This window comes from Mesoplodon bidens, assembly GCF_964165515.1.
Source record: "Mesoplodon bidens genome assembly, chromosome: 16".
Lineage (NCBI taxonomy): Eukaryota > Metazoa > Chordata > Mammalia > Artiodactyla > Ziphiidae > Mesoplodon > Mesoplodon bidens.
The window spans coordinates 77564044-77586165 of NC_138173.1; the positions used below are offsets into that span (position 1 = coordinate 77564044).

The following is a 22122-nucleotide window of genomic DNA, read 5'->3' on the forward strand; positions in this document are numbered from 1 at the left end:
GTGGACGGAGGCTCATGAGGCGTGGGGGCGGGGCCTGCGTCGAGGGCGGGGCCTGCTGCGTCCGGTATCCTAGCAACGGGCCTAGGGGGCTGTTGAACCGCCTGGACCCCGCGGCTCCTGAAATGGAGCCAGAAGTGTTGGATGCAAGCAACCCCTTTACCGTAGAAGGCGACCACCTGATTCCAGACCTGGACCTGTATGATGCCGACATCTACGACGTCCCGGACCCGGGACTGCTCAACGAAGAGGACGGTGAGGTGGCCCGGCCTCGACCCCGCGATGGCCCGCTTGGCCGCAGGCCTCACTCAAGCGCTGGTTCTGTCCTCTGGGAATGCAGCACTCCCCGGGCAGTCCCCTAACCTGGCAGGGCCCTCAGGAGGGGCCTTGGCTGCCCATGACCTCCAGGGTTAGGGGCCCAAGTCCACACCGACAGGGCTTCCGCTGCCGGTTCGCAGAGTCATCGTTTAAGGAGCCAGCCCCACGGCTTTTTACCAGCAACTCTCGGTGGCAGAACATGACCCCGAGCACCCGTGCCCGCCAGCTGTGGCTGCTACTGCGTACACGTCTCCAGACTTTTGTGGAAAAGGTGCGGCTTGCCCATGGCATCTGTCTCGAGGCCTCTTTCCGGCCTGGCTCTTCCCCTAGGGGTCCCCTGCAGGACCCCAGCCCGGATCCTCTTGGCTCCCCTAGGTGGGTGCTGCCTACACCCCCGCCCCCCAACCCCTGGCCCCCGCCAAGTTTACGGCAGGCTTGCTGGTCCCGGTCCGCAGGAAAAGAGAGCTGAGCTGGGCGTGGCGCGCTTGACGCACGGGCTAGAGCCGCTGCGCCGCCTGGAGGTGGCAGCTGGGCTGTGTTCGGTGGCACAGGACCCCGTGGGCAGACGCTTCGTGGTGCTGGACGGTGCGGGCCGCCTGCACCTGCACAGAGAGGATGGCTGGGCGCAAGAGAAGCTGCTGGCTCCAGTCGCGCTTACAGGGCTGGTGGCAGTGCTGGGCGAGCTGGGCGCTGTGGGCCGCTTTGTGGGCTGGGGCCCAGCGGGGCTGGCCATCCTAAGGTCCGACCTCAGCCTGCTGTGGCAGAGTAAGCCAGTGGAGCACAGGGTGCCGGGCCGCGAGCCAGTCTGCTGCTTGCCGGTGCCCGACCCCGGGCTGCTGCTGGTGGCGGAGGCGGGCGGAAGCCTGGCGCTCTGGAAGTTCCGTGCAGGGGGTCGCTGCCTGGTTCCCCACGGGTCCCCTCTGCGGCTGCCGCCAAGCCTCTCGGGTGCGCTCGCGCGTCTGGCTCTGGGGCCTCGGCATCCCCCTCACGTCCCACGCTGCTGCGCAGCCTACGGCTCAGCCGTGCTCACCTTTGATCTGCACACCTGGGCTCTCACAGATGTGCGTCGGGACCTGCACAAAACGTGAGGAGGGGCCCCGGGGCTGGCGGGAGCGGGGGGACCATGAGGTGAGTCCGCGACAGAAATCCGGTCACGGCAGGTGTGCCGGCGCGTGCACGCGCGCGCACACACACACACACGCACACACACACTGCTGTCCTGAGTCCACGGGCCTCCCTCTCACCCCTCAGCACCATCTCCGATCTAGCGTACTGCAGAGAGGTGGGGGCCATGGTGACAGCTTCCCGGGACAGCACGGTGAAGGTGTGGGAGGCTGACTGGCAGATCCGGATGGTGTTCGTGGGACACACAGGTGCGCCGTGCCACGGTGGCTGTTGAGGCCTGGTCTCCCCTCACCCTGGGCACACCCCTGCCTTCGAGAGCTCCGGGCACAGGATCTCCAGGGGTTCTGGCCAAGCTTCTCCGCCCTGGTCATGACCCTGACCGACGGCTCCCCTTCCTTCAGTCCCTGGTGCGCAGGAGTGACCCGCGCCCCTCCCGCAGGCCCGGTGACTGCGGTGGCCGTGCTCCCGAACACGGCCCTTGTGCTGTCGGCTTCGCAAGACGGGACGCTGCGCACGTGGGACCTGCAGGCAGCGGTGCAGGTGGGTGAGGTGGCGCTGAGCCGCCGGGGCCCGAGCGTGCCGTCGGAGACCGTGAGCCATCTGCTGGCTCCCGCCGGCCCCGGCTGGCCCTTGCTCTCCTTGCGCGCCCGCAGCGTGGAGCTGTGGCGCGTGCGGGAGCTCTACTCGCCATTGGCCCAGCTGTCGGCGCCGGTGCTCCACCTGCAGGTGGCGCCGGCGCTGCCCTCTCCCACGTCCCCGCAAGCGCAGCTGCCCACGCGCCTCGTGTGCGCCTGCGCCGACGGCTCGGTCTACCTGGTGTCGGTCTCCAGCGGACGCACCGTGAGTGCGCTTCTGCTGGAGCCCGAGGACCGCGCGGCCGCCGTGGCCTACTGCCTGCCCCGCGAGCTGCTGTGGCTGCTGACGCGCGCCGGGCACCTGCTGTGCGCCAACGCAGCACGCTGCCCCATGCGCGTGCTGCACCGCCTGTGCCCGCCGCCACCCCCGGCGCCCCGGCCCTGCTGCCTGCACCTCTACAGCCACCTCACGGACCCCGGGAGCGCGTTTGCCGCCTGGGAGATAGTGCGCCAGTACAAGGGGGAGCTGTGCCGCAGCGACGTGGCCGGGGCCTGGAAGGACAAGAACCGGTGGGTGCCGGAGCCAGCCAGGGCTGGGCAAGGCGGCCTGGCCCACACCAACAGGCTGTGGTCACCCATAGGTACCTGCTCGTGGTGGGGCACACTGATGGCACCCTGTCCGTGCTCGAGTTGCGCTCCTCGAAGACGGTCTTCCGTACGGAGGCGCACGGCCCAGGCCCCGTCACCGCCATTGCGTCCACCTGGAACAGCATCGTGTCCTCGGGTGGGTACCTCTCTTCCCTCCACGGCCGGCCTGGGAACCCCTTCCCTCCCCATAAGCCCCACCGTGGCTCCCGCCCCCACAGGGGGAGACTTGACCGTGAAGATGTGGCGCGTCCGTCCGTTTGCCGAGGAGCGCCTGAGCCTCCTGCGCACCTTCTCCTGCTGCCGCCCGGCGGCGGTGCTCTGTGCCCTCGGGAATCGCGTCACCGTGGGCTTCGAGGACCTGAACAGCGCCACCTGTGGCTTGGTGCAGTTTGGCCTGGGCAACAGCCCACGCTTGGATCACCGGCCCCAGGACGACCCCACGGACCACATCACCGGTGAGCGGGCAGGGCAGAGGTGACGTCTGCGCCGCCAGGTGGCTCTGGTCCCTGACCCTGAGTCCTGGCCCCCCAGGCCTGTGCTGCTGTCCCACGCTCAAGCTGTACGCCTGCTCCAGCCTGGACGGCACCATCGGCATCCGGACCGCGGAGAACCGCCTGCTGCGGTGGGCTGGGGGGGGCTGGGGGGGGCCTGCCTCTGCCGCTGCCTCCGTGTTCTGTTCCAAGGAGCAGGGGCTGGACTGTCGGTCTGAACAACCCTCCAGGCTGCTGCAGCTGAACGGTGCCCCTCAGGCCCTGAGCTTCTGCAGTAACAGTGGGGACCTGGTGCTGGCCCTGGGCTCCTGCCTCTGCCTGGTGGCCCACAGGCTCTACCTGCCCACTTCTTACCTGATTAAGGTGTGCACTGAGCACAGGTAGGCGGGGTGGGGCTGCTGTGGGCAGACCAGCCACCGAGGCCAGGGCTCCAGGCTCCTTTCCCCTGCTCAGAAGCTGTGCCAGGATGTCCCTGATGTGGTGGATGACCCTCCACTGCCGCTGACCAGCCAGGAGTTGCTGACCTCAGCCCACCTGCAGAGGCTCGCCAACCTGCGTGGGGTGGCCAGCCTCAGGTCTGCCGGCAGGCCCAGCCGAGCCGTCCCGGAGGCCCTGACCTGGCTCCCCTGGGTCAGGGCCTGGCCCAGTGCTCCCAACCTGAGACCCCAGGGCTCCCAGGCCCCTTGGCCAACCACTGCAAGCCCGTCCCAGTCCCGGCCTTCCCACTCCTGGCTGTTTGTGGTTCCCCACCAGGGGCCTGGCCACCACCCCTGGGTCCCTGTCCCAGCCTCTGCCCTATCCCACTGGCAATGCCACCCAGCATCCCACCTGTGTCCCTCCCTGTCTGCAGCGCAGCCTCGTCTTTCATCCATCGCCAGACGGCCACGCCTCAGCAGTCAGTGTTGGAGAAGGTGGGGTGGCTCCTGACCCCTTCTCCACCTCAGTGCCCCAGCCCTGCCCCCCGACCCCAGCTCAGGCCCTTCCCCTTCAGTCCCTGGGGCAGGCCTGGGATCCCTGTGCTTGTCCAGGGGCGCGCAGCAAGGCTCAAGGAAGAATGCGCTGACCCCTGACCCTCACCCCAGGACTTGGAAGCCTTCATTGCCCGGGACCAAGACCTTCAGCAGCTGAAACTGGGGCTGGTGGGCCCTGCAGCCCGGCCCCCACCCTCCTGGCAGCAGTGCCAGGAGGCCTTTGATAACTACCTCCGTCTGATTTATGGCCCTGGTCTGCCGGTGAGTGTGGGGCCTCCCCAGTCCCTCCCTTCATCCGGGGCCTCTGACACTGCCCGTCTGCCCTGCCCTCCCTGCCAGGGCAGGTATTCCGGAGGAGAGTCCCAGCAGTGGAGCACCGTGACCCTCACAGTGGAGAGACAGACCTGGGACGTGTGCGCCCTGCCGAGAGATGTCCCCGATCTCTGGGGCGTTGAAGCCTCGCCACCACAGGATCTTGGGACCCTGGGCCAGCGCTTTGCCCGCCCTCCCCGAGTCCCCTTGCCTCCCCCACCCACCCACCGGAGGTTGCACAGCAGAGCGTCCCAGGTGAGGCCTACCACCACTCCCACCCTTCTGCCTTCACCTCATGGTTCCTGCCCCACCCGCTGACGACTCCTTCCACCCCAGCTGCTGGCCCGCTCCTCCCCGAGCCACGAACTGGGCCTTAGTCTGCACCTGCAGCTGCAGTTGGAGCGGCTCCACGGGGAGAAGCCTGTGGCCCCGGATCCACTGTCCTCCCACCTGCAGCGCAGGGTGAGGAGCCCAGGCGGGTGGAGGCTGCTGCCCAAAGGCAGAACTGCAGGGACACTGGAGTCCAGACTCGGCTCTGAGCCCTGTCCCATCCCCAGATGCCCCTGCTGCTGAAGAGGCGGCCCCAGGAGCGTCTCTCCAACCTCAGGGGCTTCTTCCCTGCCGCTGTTCAGCCCTATGAGGTGAGAGCCCCTCGCTGTCCTGAGGCCCTTCCCTCCCCGGGGGGGGGCCTCTGTACGTACCCCACCTTCCCTTTGCCGTAAGCCTTTGTGCCCAGCTCTGACCCGAGGGCCAGGCCCACCTGCACCCCTCACCCCGGGCCCAGTTTTGCTGCTGCTGCTCTCCGTGTGCCCTGACCCCTCACTCTGGGAACTGGCTGCCAGAGGGCCGGGGACTTCAGAGCAGGAGCCAGGCAAAGCCACTCCCTAGCACAAGGGTTGGGGGGCCGGGGCCTCTGTGGACTTTGTCTGGGAGGCCAGAGTCCCCTCCCTTGTGGGGAGCAGGGTCAGTGGAAGCCGGCCCTCCCACTCTGTCCCCCTCCAGGTGCCCAGACAGGCCCAGCCCCTCCCCCCCCACATCTGGCACTCTTACCTTCCCAGGCGGGTGACGGCTCCTTCCAGCTGCTACTCCATCTACCCAAGCCCCCAATAGCTCCCCTCGAGCTCCTATTGTTCCCTTCTTTTTTTTTTATTTTTTGGCCATGCTGCGCGGCTTGTGGAATCTTAGTTCCCCGGCCGGGGATTGAACCCCGGCCCAGCAGTGAAAGCACGGAGTCCTAACCAGTGGGCCGCCGGGGAAGTCCCTCCTACTGCCCCCTTCTTATCAGCGTCTCTGCTCCAGGACCGGGGCTGAGTCCCGTGGAGACCATTTGGGTGTCAGGGCTCCCCACAGGCCAGCTGTGACCCAGATTTCCCTCCTCAGTTACCACAGCTGATGCCACACTCACTGCCTGCCCTTCGGCCTGATCTCTAGAGATTCTCTCTTCCTGTCTGTGTGTCGTGGGCAGGGCGTGTGAGCCCAGCTCAGCTCTTGGACATCAGGCGGGCAGAGCTGGGCTGGTGGCCGGGGTGCCCTGCCAGCGTGGTCTCTGGGGCAGGTGGAGTCCAGGCCCTCAACCTGCCCCGCTGTGCTCCACCTGCAGCACTGGCGGCGGCCCATCCGCTTCCCGGGCTGCGTGCCCAACTCGGTGGTGCTGCAGCAGATGTGGCTGCCTGTGGAGGTCAGCGGCTTCGGAGCCCTAGGCCCGCTCAGGCGCCGCTGCGAGAGCGAGGCAAGGGGCGGGGCGGGGCGGGGCGGGGCCTGCGGGGGGCGGGGCCGGCTACAGGCCGCGCCCGTGGCCACGGCCTCGCTCTCCACTTCGCAGCCAGGCGGGAGCCAGGACGACCTGTGGCTGCCGCGTGGCATGAGGCGGCGGCGCGCCAAGCGGCAGGAGAAGCTGATCCAGTTGTTGGGAGAGGAGGAGGAGGAGGAGGACGAGCAGGATCTGGACTGGGCCTCGGATTCGCTGGGCCCCCACAGGCAGCTCTCTGACCAGCTGCCGGAGCAGGAGGCTCAGGTGGGCGTCGGGGCTGGGCTGGGCAGCGGCGCAGGAGCTGCCTGGGGAGGGCAGGGTCTGCAGCTGCTGCCGCTGCCCCTAGAGCCCCGAGTGTCTCATCGCGAAGCCCCTGGGCTCCCGCGAGGACACCGCCAGGGCCGAGACCTGTCTTCACTGCCCCCAGTTCCACTACGGGCACTCGCTCTGGGAAGAGCGGTACGGGCATCTGCCTAGGTTCCTGCATTTTTTCGTCGGCCAGAACTGGTTCAAAAAGCTCTTCCCCATCTTCACTCTGCAGGTTCGGGGGAGTTTTGGAGGCACGGGCTCAGGTATGGGAGGGGGAGGCTGGAACGCCCGGGTGCGGTGCAGGGGCCCAGGCCTCAGCACCAGATCCCTGCAGGCGTACCCCGAGGTGGGCACGGTGGAGGGCCTGGCCTCGCTGTTCATGGACCTGCTGGACGAGGCCTCTTGGGCAGACCGTGTGCACATCCTGCACGCGCTGCTGAGGCTGCTGCCCGACGTCAGCAGAGACCTCTGTAGCCGGCTGCAGGGCATCCTCGTGCGTTTGCTCAACCTGGACCAGCCCCCCAGCCTCCAGGTGAGCCCCTAGTCCCGAGACCGGCCCCGCCCCACCCCAGGCCTCGGGCCCCAGTGTCTCTCCCCCTGCGCTCAGGACAGGATGCAGAAGCGGTTTGTGAGGCTGGCGCTGCAGCTGCTGCTGGCCTGCTCCCTGGAGTCCCGCGAGGTGGTGCTGGAGCTCCTGTGCTACTTCCTTTACTCGCCAGCCTCCTGCTGGTGAGTCCTGCTCCCTTCCCGTCCCCCCTCCCCGCTGCTGCCGGGGAGGCCGCCCAGAAGCCTCCCACACCTGTCCCAGGCCGGAGCTTAGGAAGCTGCTGGATGGACTCGGCCTTCAGGACCCGCAGGGCTTCCTGTTCAAGGAGATGATGACCTGGGTCCAGGGCCCGGACCTCGCCTCCAAGGCCGCACTGCGCAAGTGCTGCTGCCAGAAGCTGGAGGAAATGATCTGGCAGCTGAAGGTCTGGGCGGGGGCGGGAGTGGGGGCGGGGCGGGGGCGGGCCACCTGCCCGCAGAGCCTCTCGCCTTCTCCCCAGGCTTCTCCCAAGTGCAGAGGGGAGAGCCAGGTGAGGCCAGCGGGCTCCTTGCCCCGCTCTGGCTCTGCGCCTCTTCCATCCTCCCCCATCCCTCACCCCTTCCCCATCTCCCGGGATCTTCCTGCGCCTCCCCAGGAGGGAGTCTGGGGTGGGGTCTCAGGCTTGGAGCCAAGGGCAGCACCTCTCCAGCCTCCACTGGCCAACTCCCCAGCAGATGGAAACTGTGCCGCCTTCGGTAGCCAAGTTGTCAGAGATGCTGCCCGAGGTCTCAGAGACCTCAGCACTTCACCCTCCTTCGAAGGAGGCCCTGTCGCAGATTTCCATGGTCTCTGGGGCAACTGTTCATATCTCTGTGATGCCCTCAAGCATCTCCCGGACGCCCTCACCGGTGGTCTCACCCGGAGAGCCGGACTTGGCCGCCCTGGAGTCGCAGGCCCAGCAGACGCTGGCACAGATGCGCTTTGGGCGGACCCGACGTGCACTGTCTGAGACACTGACGCACTTCTGCCCCTGGCCTGAGGCCCACTTGCGATCCTCCGCGCCAGCTGCACTGCCTGATGAGCCACTGCCTCTGGAGCAGACGAATTGGTCACAGTCAAAAATGCTGGACCTGGGGCCCATTGACGCACTCAACTTCTTCTGCGAGCAGCAGCGGGCTCGGCAGCAGGGCCCCCTGCAGGAGGAGCCCAAGACCCTGCCCCCTCGCCCGCCCCCACGGAGGCCCAGCATGGTGGTGCCACAGCCCCGGGAACCCCGGTGAGCATGCCACCGGTCCCTGGAAGAGGCTGGGGCAGAGCCTGTGTGGAACAGCTGAGGCGCGGGCTCAGCCAAACCCGCCTCCTTACCCTCCAGGCACTGCTCCATCCTCCGGCTTCAGGAGGCCAAGGTCCAGAGGTCTCCAATGAAACTGAGGGGTGAGTAGGGACGGGGGTAGAAATCGGACCCTGACCTCTACCCCACCCCAGCCCAGTTCCCGCGGAGCATTGACCCCACCCCGAGGTCTCACTGTACTACTGGCCCCCAGGCCGAATGCCGTCCCGGCTCTGGGCGGGCCGCACCCTGGATGGCGCCATCCGGATGCTGAAGCTGCCACTGCCCCGGGTGGAACTGCAGCCTTTCCCCCCAGACTGGCCCAGGCCTGCCCATCCGCTGCCCCCGCAGCTCCTGCAGCCTGCCCTGCAACGCTACTTTCTGCCAGATGACACGGACCCTGACAGCTACAGCTGAGCTGGCTGGTGACCCCGGCCTGACCCTGCCTCCCCCTCTTCCCTCCAGCATGGAGTCAGGACATGGCTCTCCAGCCGGCTGTTCACCCCAGCCAAGGCCCAGGGCCGGAATAAAGTCCAGAGGCCACGGCCAGCTCACTGGATGCCACCTTCACCTTTGGGGGCCACTGATGTGGGCAAGGGGGGTCTGGCTGGTGTGTGACGAACCTGCTGGTGGCCAGCTGCACGTGTGAGGCAGGAGCTGGGGGACTGGTGGGGTCTGGGATGGGACAGGGTCTGGGCTCGGGTCAGCACGTGGTAAAGCAGCGTTCTCTGGGGGAGGGCCTGTCTGCCCAGAGAGGGAACCCGCCACACGGGCATGGCCCTGCTCAGGCCCTCAGCCACGGTGCTCAGTTAATTACTGGGGTCAGGAGGGGAGGGGGAGACTAACGGGGGGGGGGCCGGGGAGAGGGGAGGGTCTGGGTGGTCGCAGGTGTGTGTGGGGGAACTTGCAGTCATTTGCTGCAGGTGAAACCAGGAGTCCGTCAGAGCTTTGCTACCTTTAGGCTGGAAAGGAGAAAAATTAATGAAGAGGCCCCGTGTGCTTTATCCAAGAAGCAGTAAAGGGGCAGTGTTCTCTGGACCTTTCAACCTAAAAGTCACCAGGAGATTGACCTTGTCTGTGAAGCACAGGGTCTCAGGGCCTCGGCCTTCTTCTGAACTGCCATGACCTCAAAGGGCACTGACCCAACCACACGTGGAGCCCATGTGCGCACTTATTAGGATGGCTTTTGTGAAGGGCCTGTTCTAGCTCTCTCTATCCTGCTGCTGGGTTGCCTGAGCAGTGATTTCTTTCCTGTATTTTCAGCCTCTAACTTTAGACATTTCTGCTCAATGGCTTTGTGGTTAAAATTGGTCTCCCACACCTTTCCCACAGCCCCTAACCTGTGCAGGGGCTCTTGTTACAGGGCTGCTGAGTGGGCAGCTCTTTCCTAGGCCAAGGAGGGCCAGAAGTGCCAAGTCCAGATAACTGAAAGACGACATTTTTATAAAAGGAACTGCAGCACCTGCTAAAACAAGGACTGTGAGGCCCGTAGTAGTCTGCATCTACTGGTGTTTCTATGTTTCGAATTACAGAAGCAATAAATGCTTTAAAAAGTACAGACATGGGAATTCCCCAGCAGTCCAGTGGTTAGGACTCTGCGCTTTTACTGCTGAGGGCTCAGGTTCTATCCCTGGTTGGGGAACTAACATTCTGCAAGCCATGCGGTACAGCCAAAAAAAAAAAAAAAAAAAAAACCAACATACAAACATGAGAAAGTGGGGCAAAAGTTTAAACAGGTCAAAATCCCACTAATCATAAAGGAAAACACTAATATATTTATTAATATTAATATAGAACTATTTTAAAATTAGGAAATATATTAATCAAAATATACCATTAAGAGAGTAAAAAGTCAGGCCACAGAGTGGGAGAACATATTTGAAATACATGTAACTAAAAATGGCTTGTCTCCAAAATATATAAAGAAGTTCTACAAATTAATTTAAAAAAATCACACAACCCAATTAAGTGTACAAAAAGCTAGAATGGGATTTCCACTATAGACGTGGAAATACCAAACATATATATAGCAAACATAAATATATATATATTTTCCACTTCCTGACTGTGTGATGTTAAGCAAGTTACCTATGTTCTCTAAGCCTCAGTTTCCAATCTATGAAATGTGGATAATAATGCTACGATACCTCTCAGGACTGCTGTGAGGATTAAATGAGTTGTTATATCTAAAGCACTTAGGAACAGTGCTGAGCACAGCGTAGGTAGATAGAAAACAGAGCCGGAACCCTTCCTCACGTCATTTATGAGAGTGATTTTCAGATAAGTTGAAGATTGGAATGTAGAGGATAAAACTATAAATATATCAGAAGGTAATTTAGAAAAATAATTAACTTAGAACACTCAGAAAAGACAGATATATTTGCTGATTAAAAAAAAAAAGTTACGGCAAAAGACAACATAAAATTAAAGACAAAACTCAAAGCAGATCATACATGTAAATGTAAAATTATAAAAATTTAGGAAGAAAACATAAATCTTTTGGACCTAGCAATTGATGAAGAGTCTTGACATAACGCCCAAGGCACCATATGTAAAAGAAAACAAATCAATAAATTGGACTTTTATCAAATTTTAAAACTGCTCTGGGAAAGGCCTTGTTAATAAGATGAAAAGACAATCTACAGACGGAGAAAATATCTGCAAATGACATATCCACAAAGGACACATATCCAGAATATATAAGCAACTCTCAAAATTAACTAAAAACCAAACAATCTCACTAGAAAACAGTCAAAAGAAACAAAACAGACATTTCACCCAAGAGGAGATGAAGATGGCAAATGAACACATGAGAAGATGCTCCACATCACCATCCATTAGAGAAGCGTAAATTAAGAATGGCTCAAATTTAAAAAGTGACGCCACCAAATGCTGGAGAAGATGTGGAGCAACTGGATCTGTGTACGATGCCGGCGGGAATGTAAAATGGTCCAGACACTGGAAAGCAATTTGGCAATTTCTTGAAAACCAGGACTCAGCAATCATACTGCTGGGCATTTATCCCAGAAAAATGAGGACTTATGTCCACACAAAACCATACTATGCACCAATGTTTATAGCAGCTTTATTTGTAACAGCCCCAAACTGGCAATGACACAAAGGTCCTTCAACAGGTGAATGCCTAATCAAACTGTGGCACATCCACACCATGGAATACTTCTCAGCAATAAAAATAAATTATTAACACAACAACCTGGATGAATCTCCAGATAATTATGCTGAGTGAAAAAAGCCAATCTCAAAACATTCCATTTAAATAACATCCTTGAGGTGACAAAATTATAGAGGTGAAGAACAGATTAGTGGTTGCCTGGGGTTAAGGATGGGCAGGAGAGGGCAGAGCAGGAGGGAGATCTTTGTGGTGATGAAGCTATTCTCTATTTTGACTGTGACATTGGTTACACGAATCTACACAAGGGATAAAGAGGCACGGAAGGACTTCCCTGGTGGTCCAGAGGTAAAGAATCTGCCTTACAATGCAGGGAACGTGGGTTCGACCCCTGGTCAGGGAACTAAGATCCCACACGCCACAGGGCAGCTAAGCCCGTGCACCACAACTACTGAGCTTGCGCGCCTCAACAAGAGCCCGCATGCTGCAAACTACAGAGCCCGTGCCCCCTGGAGCCTGTGTGCCACAACTAGAGAAGAGAAAAGCCAGCACACCACAACGAACAGCCCGTGTGCCGCAACTAAGACCCGATGCAGTCAAAAATAAATAAATAAATAATCTTAAAAAAAAGAGGCATGGATCTACACACACAATTTCATTTTGACACTGTATTATAGCCTCATGAGAGGAACCACTGAAGAACCTAGAACAGGCAGCTTTGTAGAGACAGAAAACAGCCATGAGGTCACTGAGGGGGTTGGGAGGTTAGAGTTTCTGCTCCGGGGGGTGAAAATGTTTTGGAAATACACAGTGGTGATGGTGGCAGAATGTTGTGGGTGTGATTAGTGCCACTAATTATACACTTAAAAATAATTAAATGGCAGAATTCCCTGTTGGTCCAGTGGTTAGGACTTGGCGCGCTCACTGCCGAGGACAAGGGTTCAATCCCTGGTTGGGGAACTAAGATCCCACAAGCTGTGCAGCACAGCCAAAAAAAATGGTTACATGTATTTTACAACCATTTACAACAGTTAATGTAACACACCAGAAACCACTGAATTTAAATGGATGATCTGTACTGTATGTGGATTATATCTCAATATGTTACCGAACGGAACTTGGGTCTGCTCGCCTGATGCACAGCGAAGCCAGTCTGCTGACACCGGGCGGTGGTGAAGGAGGGTACAGCGTTTATTGCACGCGCCAATCAAGAAGACCTGGCAGCTCATATTCAAAAGACCTGAACTCCCCAGTGGCTTTCAGGGAATGGCTTTTAAAGACAGTGTGAGGGAGAGTGTCATGGGTTTCGTGATCAGCTCGTGCACAGTTCTCTGGTAGGTTGATGGTGAGGTAACAGGGTACTAGGTATTTCGGAAATCTCAATTACCAGTTTTCTGCGGTCTAAGTGCAGGTGGTCAGCATGCAGTTAACTTCTTCCACCTGCTGGGGGCTTTAGTATCTACAAAACCACTCAAGGATATGGCTCAGGATATTATCTATAGCCTTCAAGTAGAACTAAAGGTCCTTAACTTTGTTTTATGGCTAAAATATTATTACTTTGTCTAGACTGCTCTCCCTTTTTTGCTACGTTTTCCCACTTCTCTGATTCAATTTGCTCTTTGGAACTCAGGGACGGCCTAGGAGGCTAAAGCTCTTCTACAAACAAGAGGTGGGGGACGTGACGGTGGGAGAGGGGTGTCTGTCCCCAGGAAGGCCCTGCAGGGTCCTGTTTGGTTTTAAATAAAGCTATTTTTAAAAACACACAGAAGGGACTTCCCTGGTGGCACAGTGGTTAAGAATCCGCCTGCCAATGCAGGGGACACGGGTTTAGGCCCTGGTCTGGGAAGATCCCACATGCCGCATTGCAGCTGAGCTTGTGCACCACGACTACTGAGCCTGCGCACTAGAGTCCACAAGCCACAACTACTGAGCCCACGTGCCACAATTACTGAAGCCCGCGTGCCTAGAGCCCATGCTCCACAACAAGCCACTGCAATGAGAAACCCACACATCACAACAAAGAGTAGCCCCCGCTCACCACAACTAGAGAAAGCCCACGCACAGCAACAAAGACCCAACACAGCTAAAAATAAATAAAAATAAAACAAAATTTAAAAATTAAAAAAACCCAAAAAACCACAGAAGGGCTTCCCTGGTGGCACAGTGGTTAAGAATCTACCTGCCAATACAAGGGACACAGGTTCCAGCCCTGGTCCGGGAAGATCCCACATGCCGTGGAGCCACTAAGCCCGCACGCCACAACTACTGAGCCTGAGCACTAGAGCCCACGTGCCACAACTACTGAGCCCACGTGCCACAACTACTGAAGCCTGCGTGCCTAGAGCCCGTGTTCTGCAACAAGAGAAGCCACCGCAATGAGAAGGCCGCACATCGCAACAAAGAGTAGCCCCCGCTCACCGCAACTAGAGAAAGCCCATGCACAGCAACGAAGACCCAACACAGCCAAAAATAAATAAATAAATACATTTAAAAAATACATAAATAAAAACACACAGGAGCCTCCTTAAAGGGGCTTCCACTGGCCAAATTGAGGATCAAAATAATGACAGTAAAGTATTATATTTCTTTGAATAAACTAGGAATTCATGAGACTTCATTGACATAAATAGGTAAAGAGAAAGCTTTTTTCCCTACAATAAATGTTAAAATTAGAAAATAGCCATTTGGTAACCATCACGGTAATAACTAATTCAGAGGAAAAAACAATACATGCAAAAACTAGGGAGTGAAAGGTGGATGAGGAATGGAGTGTTTACATAGTCTCAAAGTATCCCCCCATAAAATACTTATTAAATACAAAAAGAAAAAGAGTAACCTGACAGGGAAGAAGCTTGGGCCACTCCATCATAATTAAGTGATCAAAATAAGCCTCTCCCGTGCTGAGACAAACTGACATTGTGCCACCTGATAGGACAGGATGAAAAGAACCCAGGATTTCCTCCAGAGCATTCCTACCAGAAATGTACAACCTGAATCTAATCAGGAGACAACCAAACAAATGCAAATCAAGGAACATGCTACACAATAGCTGGCCGGTGGTCTGTGTCAAGGGCATGAAGAGCTGTTCCCACCTGGACACAAGAGGTAAGACAAAGGTCATTACCGGGGTGACCTGGGAATTTGAGGTCTCTGGGTCAAGGTTATATGGGGGTTCTTTGTACAGTTCTTGTCCCTTTAACTTTGAAATCACTTCCAAACACTTTGGATCTTTTAATTCATCGTGGGCATATTTGAGGCTCCCTAGCTGGTGATTACTGTAAACACCTCCTTGATCCAGTCAAATCACGGCCTGTTTATTAGTCCTCTGCTCACGCCAGTGGGCACTGAAGGTGCACATTTTTGTCTCAGTCAAAAGTACCCACCAGAGGGCATCATTTACCTAGGTTATCCACAATATTCTAATTCCATACCTTGAGGAATTTTCAACTCTTATGGCCTGGCCGGGATCTGTGTGTCCCGAGCATGTGGTTGCCTTGGAGAGGTGGCACGTCCTTGGACTCATCCATCCTCTTCCTCAATTTCCATGGGACTTTCAGGAAAGTTTAGATTGGGATTGAGGCTATGGGTCTCAGGCGGGGCAAATCCCGGCTCTTGGACGTTATGACCTCCTGACCTCAGGGGCAGATTTTTCCCTGTAAGTGGCTCTTCTGGGCATCACTGCCCCTAGAGGCTTCGTCCTAGCCCTTAGTGTAAAACAAAAATAATATCAATCTATTAAGGGGCTTATAACCTATGTAAAAGTAAAGTACATAACAAATAACCCATGAGTCAGGTAATAAGTGGGGGGAAACCCCTATATTAGAAAAGAAAGGTCTCAAATCAATGACCTCAGCTTCTACCTTAAGAAACTAAAAAAAAAAGAACAGCAAATTAAACTCAAAGTAAGCAGAAGGAAAGAAACAGTAAGGTCAGAATAGAAATCAATAAACTTGAAAAAGAAAACAATAAAGAAATGAATCCAAAAGGTGGTTCTTTAACAAAACCTATAAGGGCTTCCGTGGTGGCGCAGTGGTTAAGAATCCGCCTGCCAATGCAGAGAACACGGGTTCGAGCCCTGGTCCGGGAAGATCCCACATGCTGCAGAGCAACTAAGCCCGTGCGCCACAACTACTGAGCCTGCGCTCTAGAGCCCGCGAGCCCCAACTACTGAGCCCGCGCGCCTAGAGCCCGTGCTCCGCAAGGAAAAGCCATCGCAATGAGAAGCCCGCGCACCGGGATGATGAGTAGCCCTCGCTCGCCGCAACTAGAGAGAGCCCGCGCGCAGCAACAAAGACCCAACACAGCCAAAAAAAAAAAAAAAAAAAAAATCGCAAACTTAATACAACCATATATAAAAACGAAAATATATCACGATCAAACGGAGAGTATGCCAGGAATACACTAGAAAGTCAAGCACTGTAATTGATCCTGCTTTTCTTCCCGCGAAGACGGATGTCTGCCAATCACGAAGGAAGAGGGAATGTAATCAGTCCGCTATCAGCGGCTGGCAGGACCCCTAAGGGACGGTGCCATGCCAGGGCCCAAAGCTTGTCCCTGCACGACCCCCACCACCGCGCAGAGCCCAAGGTCCCCGGCTTCCGGCCGGCAACTAATCCCACAATCCCCCGGGCCTTGGCGTGGCCCCGCCTCCGCGCGCCGGTCCCGCCCCTTGAGCAGAGCCGCTAGCCTCGGATTGGTCGCCGGGGCTTCCGGTACGCTGGTGGGCGGGGCCGCTGCCCACCTGTAGGCGCACCACATCGCTGAGCTTGCGTAGCGGAGCACGCCGACCAGCATGCGGGAGGACGAAGGGGACGTTGGTGGGTCAGCCGGTGGCCTCGCCTCCGTAGGGTCGCCGATGCTGGAGGCCGGCCCGAAGGCGGAGGCGGCGAAGCTGCTGCCCTTCCTGGCGCTCGGGGCGCGGGCTGACCTGCAGGCGGCGGCGGCGCAGCATGTGTTGGAGCTGACCGGCTCGGGGCCCGGCCGCATGCTGCTGGCCGGCCAGGCGGCACTGCTGCGGGCTCTGGTCGAGCTGGCGGTGGCCCCTGCTCCCGCCCCGGCCCGAGACGCCGCTCGCGCGCTAGTCAATCTGGCCGCCGACCCCGGCCTGCACGAGCCGCTGCTGGCGGCCGAGCCCGGACTACCTGCCTGCCTGCTGGGCTGCGCGTTGGACCCACAGTGGCCCTGGGCCGAGGAGGCGGCCGCCGTGCTGGCTAACCTCAGCCGCGAGCCGGTGCCATGTACTGCGCTGATGGAGGCGCTGGCGGCCGCTGAGCCCGGGGAGTCGGGCCTGGAGCGGCTGGTGCTCGCGCTGTGCACTCCCGGCTACAACGCCCGCGCGCCCCTGCACTACTTGGGACCAGTGCTCTCCAACCTCAGCCAGCGTCCTGCGACGCGCGCTTTCCTGCTGAACCCCGATAGGTAAAGCCCAGGGCGCTCGCGGGGAGGGGGTGGAAGTGAGGAGGGACGGCACTGAGTGGCCTTTCCCTCCAGGTGCGTGGTCCAGCGGCTGCTGCCTCTTACCCAGTACCCGGACTCCTCGGTGCGCAGGGGCGGGGTGGTGGGGACACTGCGAAACTGCTGCTTCGAGCACCGTGAGTGGTGGTGGGGAAGTTGCCGTGTCGGGGAGTGGGAGGAATAGACTGGACCCTGGGGCCCCTCTGGACTGGCCTCCATTCCTGTTTCTCCCCAGGACACCATGAGTGGTTGCTTGGGCCTGAGGTGGACATTCTCCCCTACTTGCTACTGCCCCTGGCTGGGCCTGAGGACTTCTCCGAGGAGGAGATGGAGCGTGAGTGGCTTGGGTTGAGACTCAGCGTTGGTCTGGCAGGAGGGGAGGCCAGTGGGGGGAGAGGCAGAAGGAGGTGTCCAGATGAGGGCCCCTTCTGAAACCTTGTAGCAGGGAGTTGCTGAACACAGATGGGCCTTACAGTGGTAGGGTCTTGCCTAGCAGTCCAGGGGCCAGCATAGGGACCCAGTGAATTCACCCCTAGGGCTGCCCGTTGACCTGCAATACCTGCCACAAGACAAGCAGCGAGATCCTGATGCCGACATCCGCAAGATGCTCATTGAGGCCATCATGCTGGTGAGCCGGAGCACCTGCTGCATTAATGTCACCCCCCCCCCCCCCACACACACACACTTATATATTATTGGCACGCTGATGTTGGGATAACCTCTGCTCTCTCCCAGCTGACGGCCACGGCACCTGGTCGGAAGCAGGTGAGGGACCAGGGAGCCTACTTGATCCTGCGCGAGCTGCACAACTGGGAGCCGGAGCCCGATGTGCGGGTGACTTGTGAGAAACTCATCCAGGTGGGTGCAGGGTTGGGGAAGTGGTGGATGTCCACAGTGTGCCAGCCAGCTGCTCACCTGCTTCCCCTGCCTGCCCTGCTGGCAGGTTCTTATTGGGGATGAACCAGAGCGCGGCATGGAAAACCTGCTGGAGGTGCAAATACCTGAGGACGTTGAGCGACAGCTGCAGCAGCAGGACCGCCGGGAGCAGGGCAGTGTGAGCGGCGCGGCGGGGGCTGGAGCTGTGGCCCCAGAGACGCACACAGAGGGAGCTGCACCCACCTGAGGCCCGCGAAGCCTGCCGCCAGCTCCGGGCCCACCTTTGCTTGCCATCCGTCTGGGCCTCTCAGACCAGGGCTGCGTGCAGCCGCCGGCAGGCCTCCGGGTCCCCTTGCTCTGAGGGTGTGCCCTGCTGAGAAGCAGAGCTGTTCTTAAGCTCCAGGTCTTTGCTGAGGGTTGAGGGTGTCTCCCTGTGCCCTGTTGGCTCCAGCAAGAATGCTGGTTGCTCAGAGGAGGACTGTTCAGCCAGAGCTGGCCCAACCCTGTGACTTGCTCAGGTATCTCCATGGGGATGGCCAGCAGGGCTGGACAGAGAAACACTGCAAGCCCGAGGGGCTAGCTGGAGCTTCCCAGTCCCAAGGGTGCTACAGGGGTCTGGGCATAGTGGGGTATCCGGGTGCTTGCAGTGCCCCTCGGTATCAGTCCCACCCCAGGCCCCTCCATCCTGGGGCCCTGCCTGAGACCCAGCCTCAAAGGGCTCACCTGTTGAGATTTTCACCAGCCACAGCCTGTCCTGGGGTCTACCCGGGGCTGCACCCCTGTGGCCTGTCCTCGGAGCACTTGCTGGGTGTTGCCTCCCCTTCATGCTCCCCACCTTTCCACTTGACCTGTGCCCAAACCTACCCTCAGCTCTTCGCAAGCTCCTCAAGTCCTATTTCCCAGTCCTGGACTGCTCTGATGCCCTCGCTCTCCCCCACTAGCTAGGCCCTCTCCCTGGTCAGCTTGCCTGAGCCTCAGCTCCCCAGAACCCCCTGCCTGCCAAGCTGAGCGCCTCCCTGCTGTGCCTGCAGCCTTGCCCTTGGCTCAAGTCTTTCCCCTGACCACCCTGCAAAGCTGGAGACAGCTCCACGGGCGCGCCCATCAAGGCTGGCTTCTTCATGGGTACCGGGTGTCTCCCTCCTCTGCGTTCCCTTCTCTATTCCCTCCCTTCCCCCCAGATAAATTAAAGCTCTGGCCTGGAGGTATGTGGACTGTTTTCCAGATGCCCCAAGGCCTGCGGCCCTCTTCCTGCATTAAGTCCACACCGTTGGCTCCACAGAATAAACGCTCTATTTGGCCTCGCCCCCACGCTCCCGCCCACCCTCAGTTAACCAAGTAGTGTCCAGGCATGCGGCGGATGGAAAGACATGGAGCATAGCGACAGCGGACGCCTGGAGGGCCCACCGCGCGACTGGCCGTCTCCGTGCTCCAGAGTCCCAGCCCGGCAGAGTCGCATCGTCTCCGGGGAGACTCCGTGGGCTCGGGCGCCGGACCAGAGGCACTCTCAGGGTGGGTGCCCTGTTGCTGGGGTCGCCGCAGTTGTAGGAGCGTCCTTGGGGGATCTGAGCCCGCGCTGGGCTCCACGTTGTCTGGGGACGTTGGGAGCTGGGACGACTCGGGCTTCTCTGCAACTGACAGCAGTGGGAGGGTCAGGTGGGGCGCTGAGGAGCCGCCCACCTGCCCCCACTGGTGGGCCTGCAGCACCTGGTGTGACGTCACCGAGCACGGTGCGGAAGAGCGCATGCGTGGCGGGCAGCCTCCAGTGGTGCGCGGCTGCGTGCTACAGGCCCAGGCGCGCTCGCGGGTGCAGCTGGAGCAGGCCTCGGATCAGGTCCTGGCACTCTGCGGGTGAGGCCTCAAGGATGCGGCCTACAGATGCCACTGCTCCCCACCCCCCCGCCCTGTCGCGCCCCAGCCCACGGCCATCACCGCCAACAATGCCGGCAGCTTGGAGCGGTCATCCCATTCAGTCTTCCCAAACGGCCGTAGGGTGTCCGTGTTTCACACGTGGGGTGACAGGCAGAGAGAGGTGAGGCGGCTGCCCTGGGCTAGTGCAGGGTTCAGGCTTAGCGGGGCCACCAGCCCATGTCCCCCTCTCCGGACCCAGCTCTCTCTTGCCGCCCACCTGGGTGTGGGCTGGGACGGGGGAGGGACACAGGGTGGAGGCGCTCACCTGGGGACAGGCCTGGCCGTAAGGTGGGGCCCCCGTACATCAGATACAGCATGCGGTGGGGCTGGCGCTCCTTAGGCAGTTCCCGGTCACCACGGCGTAGAGCACGACACCTCCGGGGGCGTGGGCTTCCCAGGGCGTGCCCCCTCCCCACCCCGCCACTCCCCACCCCTCCCTAGGGGTCCTGGAGCCCGTGAGGTGGCGCTCCCCGGCTCCAAGGGTCAGCCTGCTCCCTGCTGTGCTTGCTCCTGAGGACCTCCAGGGCTGCGTAGGCCACAGAGCCGTAGAAGGTGCTCAGCCGCGAATTTTAAGCCCCGACCGATTGGCAAAGCGGAAGTCTGCAGGGGGCATACAGGGAGGGTGGGTGGCGGGTGAGGGGCGGGGTGTAAGTGGGCTCCTGCGGGGTGGCTGTGTGGTGGGCATGGGGCGTGTGGGGTGACTGCAAGTGTGGCTCTGGGCGAGGGTGGGGTGTAGGCCTCCTAGGGGGGTTGAAGAACAAGGCAGACTGGGGTCAGAAGTCTGGAGCAAGCCAGTGTAGATGCTGGGTGCCTGGCTGGGGCAAGAGTGGGGTACGTGTGGCCCGCAGAAGTGGAAGACCTCGGTCAGAGTTGGTGCAGGCTGGGGGCAGGGTTGGGGGCTGGGCCGCAGGCTCACCGCTCACCTTTAGGAAGCCTCGGTCATCTAGCAGGATGTTCTCACACTTTAGGTCCCTGCATGGGGAAGCGGAGGTGAGGCTGGGCCTGAGCTCAGGCGGGTCTCCATGCGGTGGGCGGGTGGGCCGGGCGGCACCCTCAACTGCCATGCCTGAGTTGGGGCAGTGCGCCACAGCACTGACTAGCTGCTGGAACAGCCTGTGGGCCTCCTGCTCCAGCCCCGGGCAGCGGCAGTGGTCGGACACAGCATTGATGTGCTCCAGCAGGTCACCACGGGCCGCCAGCTCCAGCACCAAGCAGGCGTGCCAGCTGTTCCGGTAGGTCTCATAGAGCTGCACGTACTGGGTCCCGCCCGCCTGCCATCACCCCGAGGAGGGCTGTCAGTTGCACTGGTTTGGGGTCTCGGGATGGGGCTGGGCTCGAGCGTAAGGGTCCCAGGAGGAGAAGGGGGCAGGCCTGGGCTGGACAGGAGGGGACCAGGATGTCTTGGGGTCTCTGCCCACCACGTTCAGGTGCTGGTAGGTAGCAGTGAGTGACGAGATCTCACAGGGCAGGAACTTGCAGGAGAACTCCACAGAGGCCTCAGCGGTGGAGACGATCTTGATAGCCACCTGCAGGGGTGGAGGGTGGCCACTGTGTGAAGACCACAGCCCCTCGGGGGCGGGATGTGGCAGAACAGGCCCTGTGGCCTTTGTGCATGTTGCTGAACTTGGCCGGGGCAAGGCTCGGTGAGCAGCGTCCTTGGGGGGCAGCTCTGATCTCCTGCTCACTCCTGTCCCAGGCACTTATGTGTTCAAGGTGTCCGGAACTGGGAGTCATCAGCCTGCCCGAGCCTTGGCCTTCAGGGAGGATCCAGGACCAGGAGGGAGCCGGAGCGCCTGGGAAGTGCCTGGGTGGGGTTAGGACAGGGGCCTCAGGGCTGGTGAACCGGCTGGAGGGTGAACCACGGATCCCCCACCGCATGGGGAGGAGGCAGCCTGCCTCACCGTGGTGTGGCACTTGCCCCTCAGGTCAGAGGCCAGCTTGGAGTTGTGCTGTATGCACTCCTGCGTGGCATAGGCCAGGTGGACTTTGGAGAAGGCCCCAGAGCCGATCTTCTTGGAGGAAGGCAGGTAGCTGTTGTCCCTGCTTTCGCATACCTGCTCCATGAAGGCTGTCTGGTCTGACCTTCTGGAGGTCAGGGCACTGCGGAAGGGGTTGGGGCCATCCAGCTCACCACAGGGCCTTGGGGATGGGGGACGGGAGGCATGACTGAGGCCTGACATGTGTTAGCGGGACAGGGGTGATGGGGCTGCAGGAGGCCAGCTGGGACCTGCACCCCCTCAAGGCTGCAGCCAAGCTTCTGAAGTCTTGCTGGGACTGGGGCAGAGGCAGGGGAGGGACCAGGACTGAGAGCTCGGGGTGGGAGGCTAACACAGCTGCACAACCATGGACTGGCATGGGGGAAGGTAGGCTCTGGGATAGCAGGGGCAGATTCTAGAATGGAA

At 59.7% G+C, this 22122-nt stretch overlaps 3 protein-coding genes across 3 annotated transcripts; 2 read left to right on the top strand and 1 right to left on the bottom strand.

The window, feature by feature from the left end:
• Positions 1 to 9: 9 nt before the first annotated feature.
• Positions 10 to 9150, top strand: WDR97 (WD repeat domain 97). Its single transcript, XM_081258435.1, is given in 23 exon segments — positions 10 to 252; positions 456 to 673; positions 675 to 1399; positions 1567 to 1688; positions 1880 to 2585; positions 2657 to 2799; positions 2882 to 3118; positions 3195 to 3285; positions 3385 to 3517; positions 3608 to 3729; positions 4005 to 4065; positions 4237 to 4386; positions 4465 to 4692; positions 4774 to 4899; positions 4995 to 5078; positions 6038 to 6451; positions 6615 to 6728; positions 6831 to 7028; positions 7104 to 7225; positions 7305 to 7467; positions 7757 to 8298; positions 8395 to 8456; positions 8567 to 9150. Coding segments are annotated over 23 exon segments (5202 nt in total). The 5' UTR covers positions 10 to 14; the 3' UTR covers positions 8770 to 9150.
• Positions 9151 to 16205: 7055 nt separating this feature from the next.
• On the top strand, positions 16206 to 19115 carry HGH1 (HGH1 homolog). Its single transcript, XM_081258551.1, has 6 exons — positions 16206 to 16900; positions 16973 to 17073; positions 17172 to 17270; positions 17473 to 17564; positions 17672 to 17794; positions 17880 to 19115. Exons 1-6 carry the CDS (start codon positions 16275 to 16277, stop codon positions 18057 to 18059), a joined length of 1221 nt encoding a protein of 406 aa, XP_081114677.1. The 5' UTR covers positions 16206 to 16274; the 3' UTR covers positions 18060 to 19115.
• Positions 19116 to 19139: 24 nt separating this feature from the next.
• Positions 19140 to 21900, bottom strand: LOC308630055 (testis-specific serine/threonine-protein kinase 5-like; the record flags this gene model as incomplete). Its single annotated transcript, XM_081258436.1, is given in 11 exon segments — positions 19140 to 19210; positions 19213 to 19443; positions 19532 to 19592; positions 19596 to 19654; positions 19986 to 20066; positions 20069 to 20095; positions 20196 to 20291; positions 20294 to 20320; positions 20637 to 20976; positions 21142 to 21246; positions 21622 to 21900. Coding segments are annotated over 11 exon segments (1377 nt in total).
• Positions 21901 to 22122: the final 222 nt, after the last annotated feature.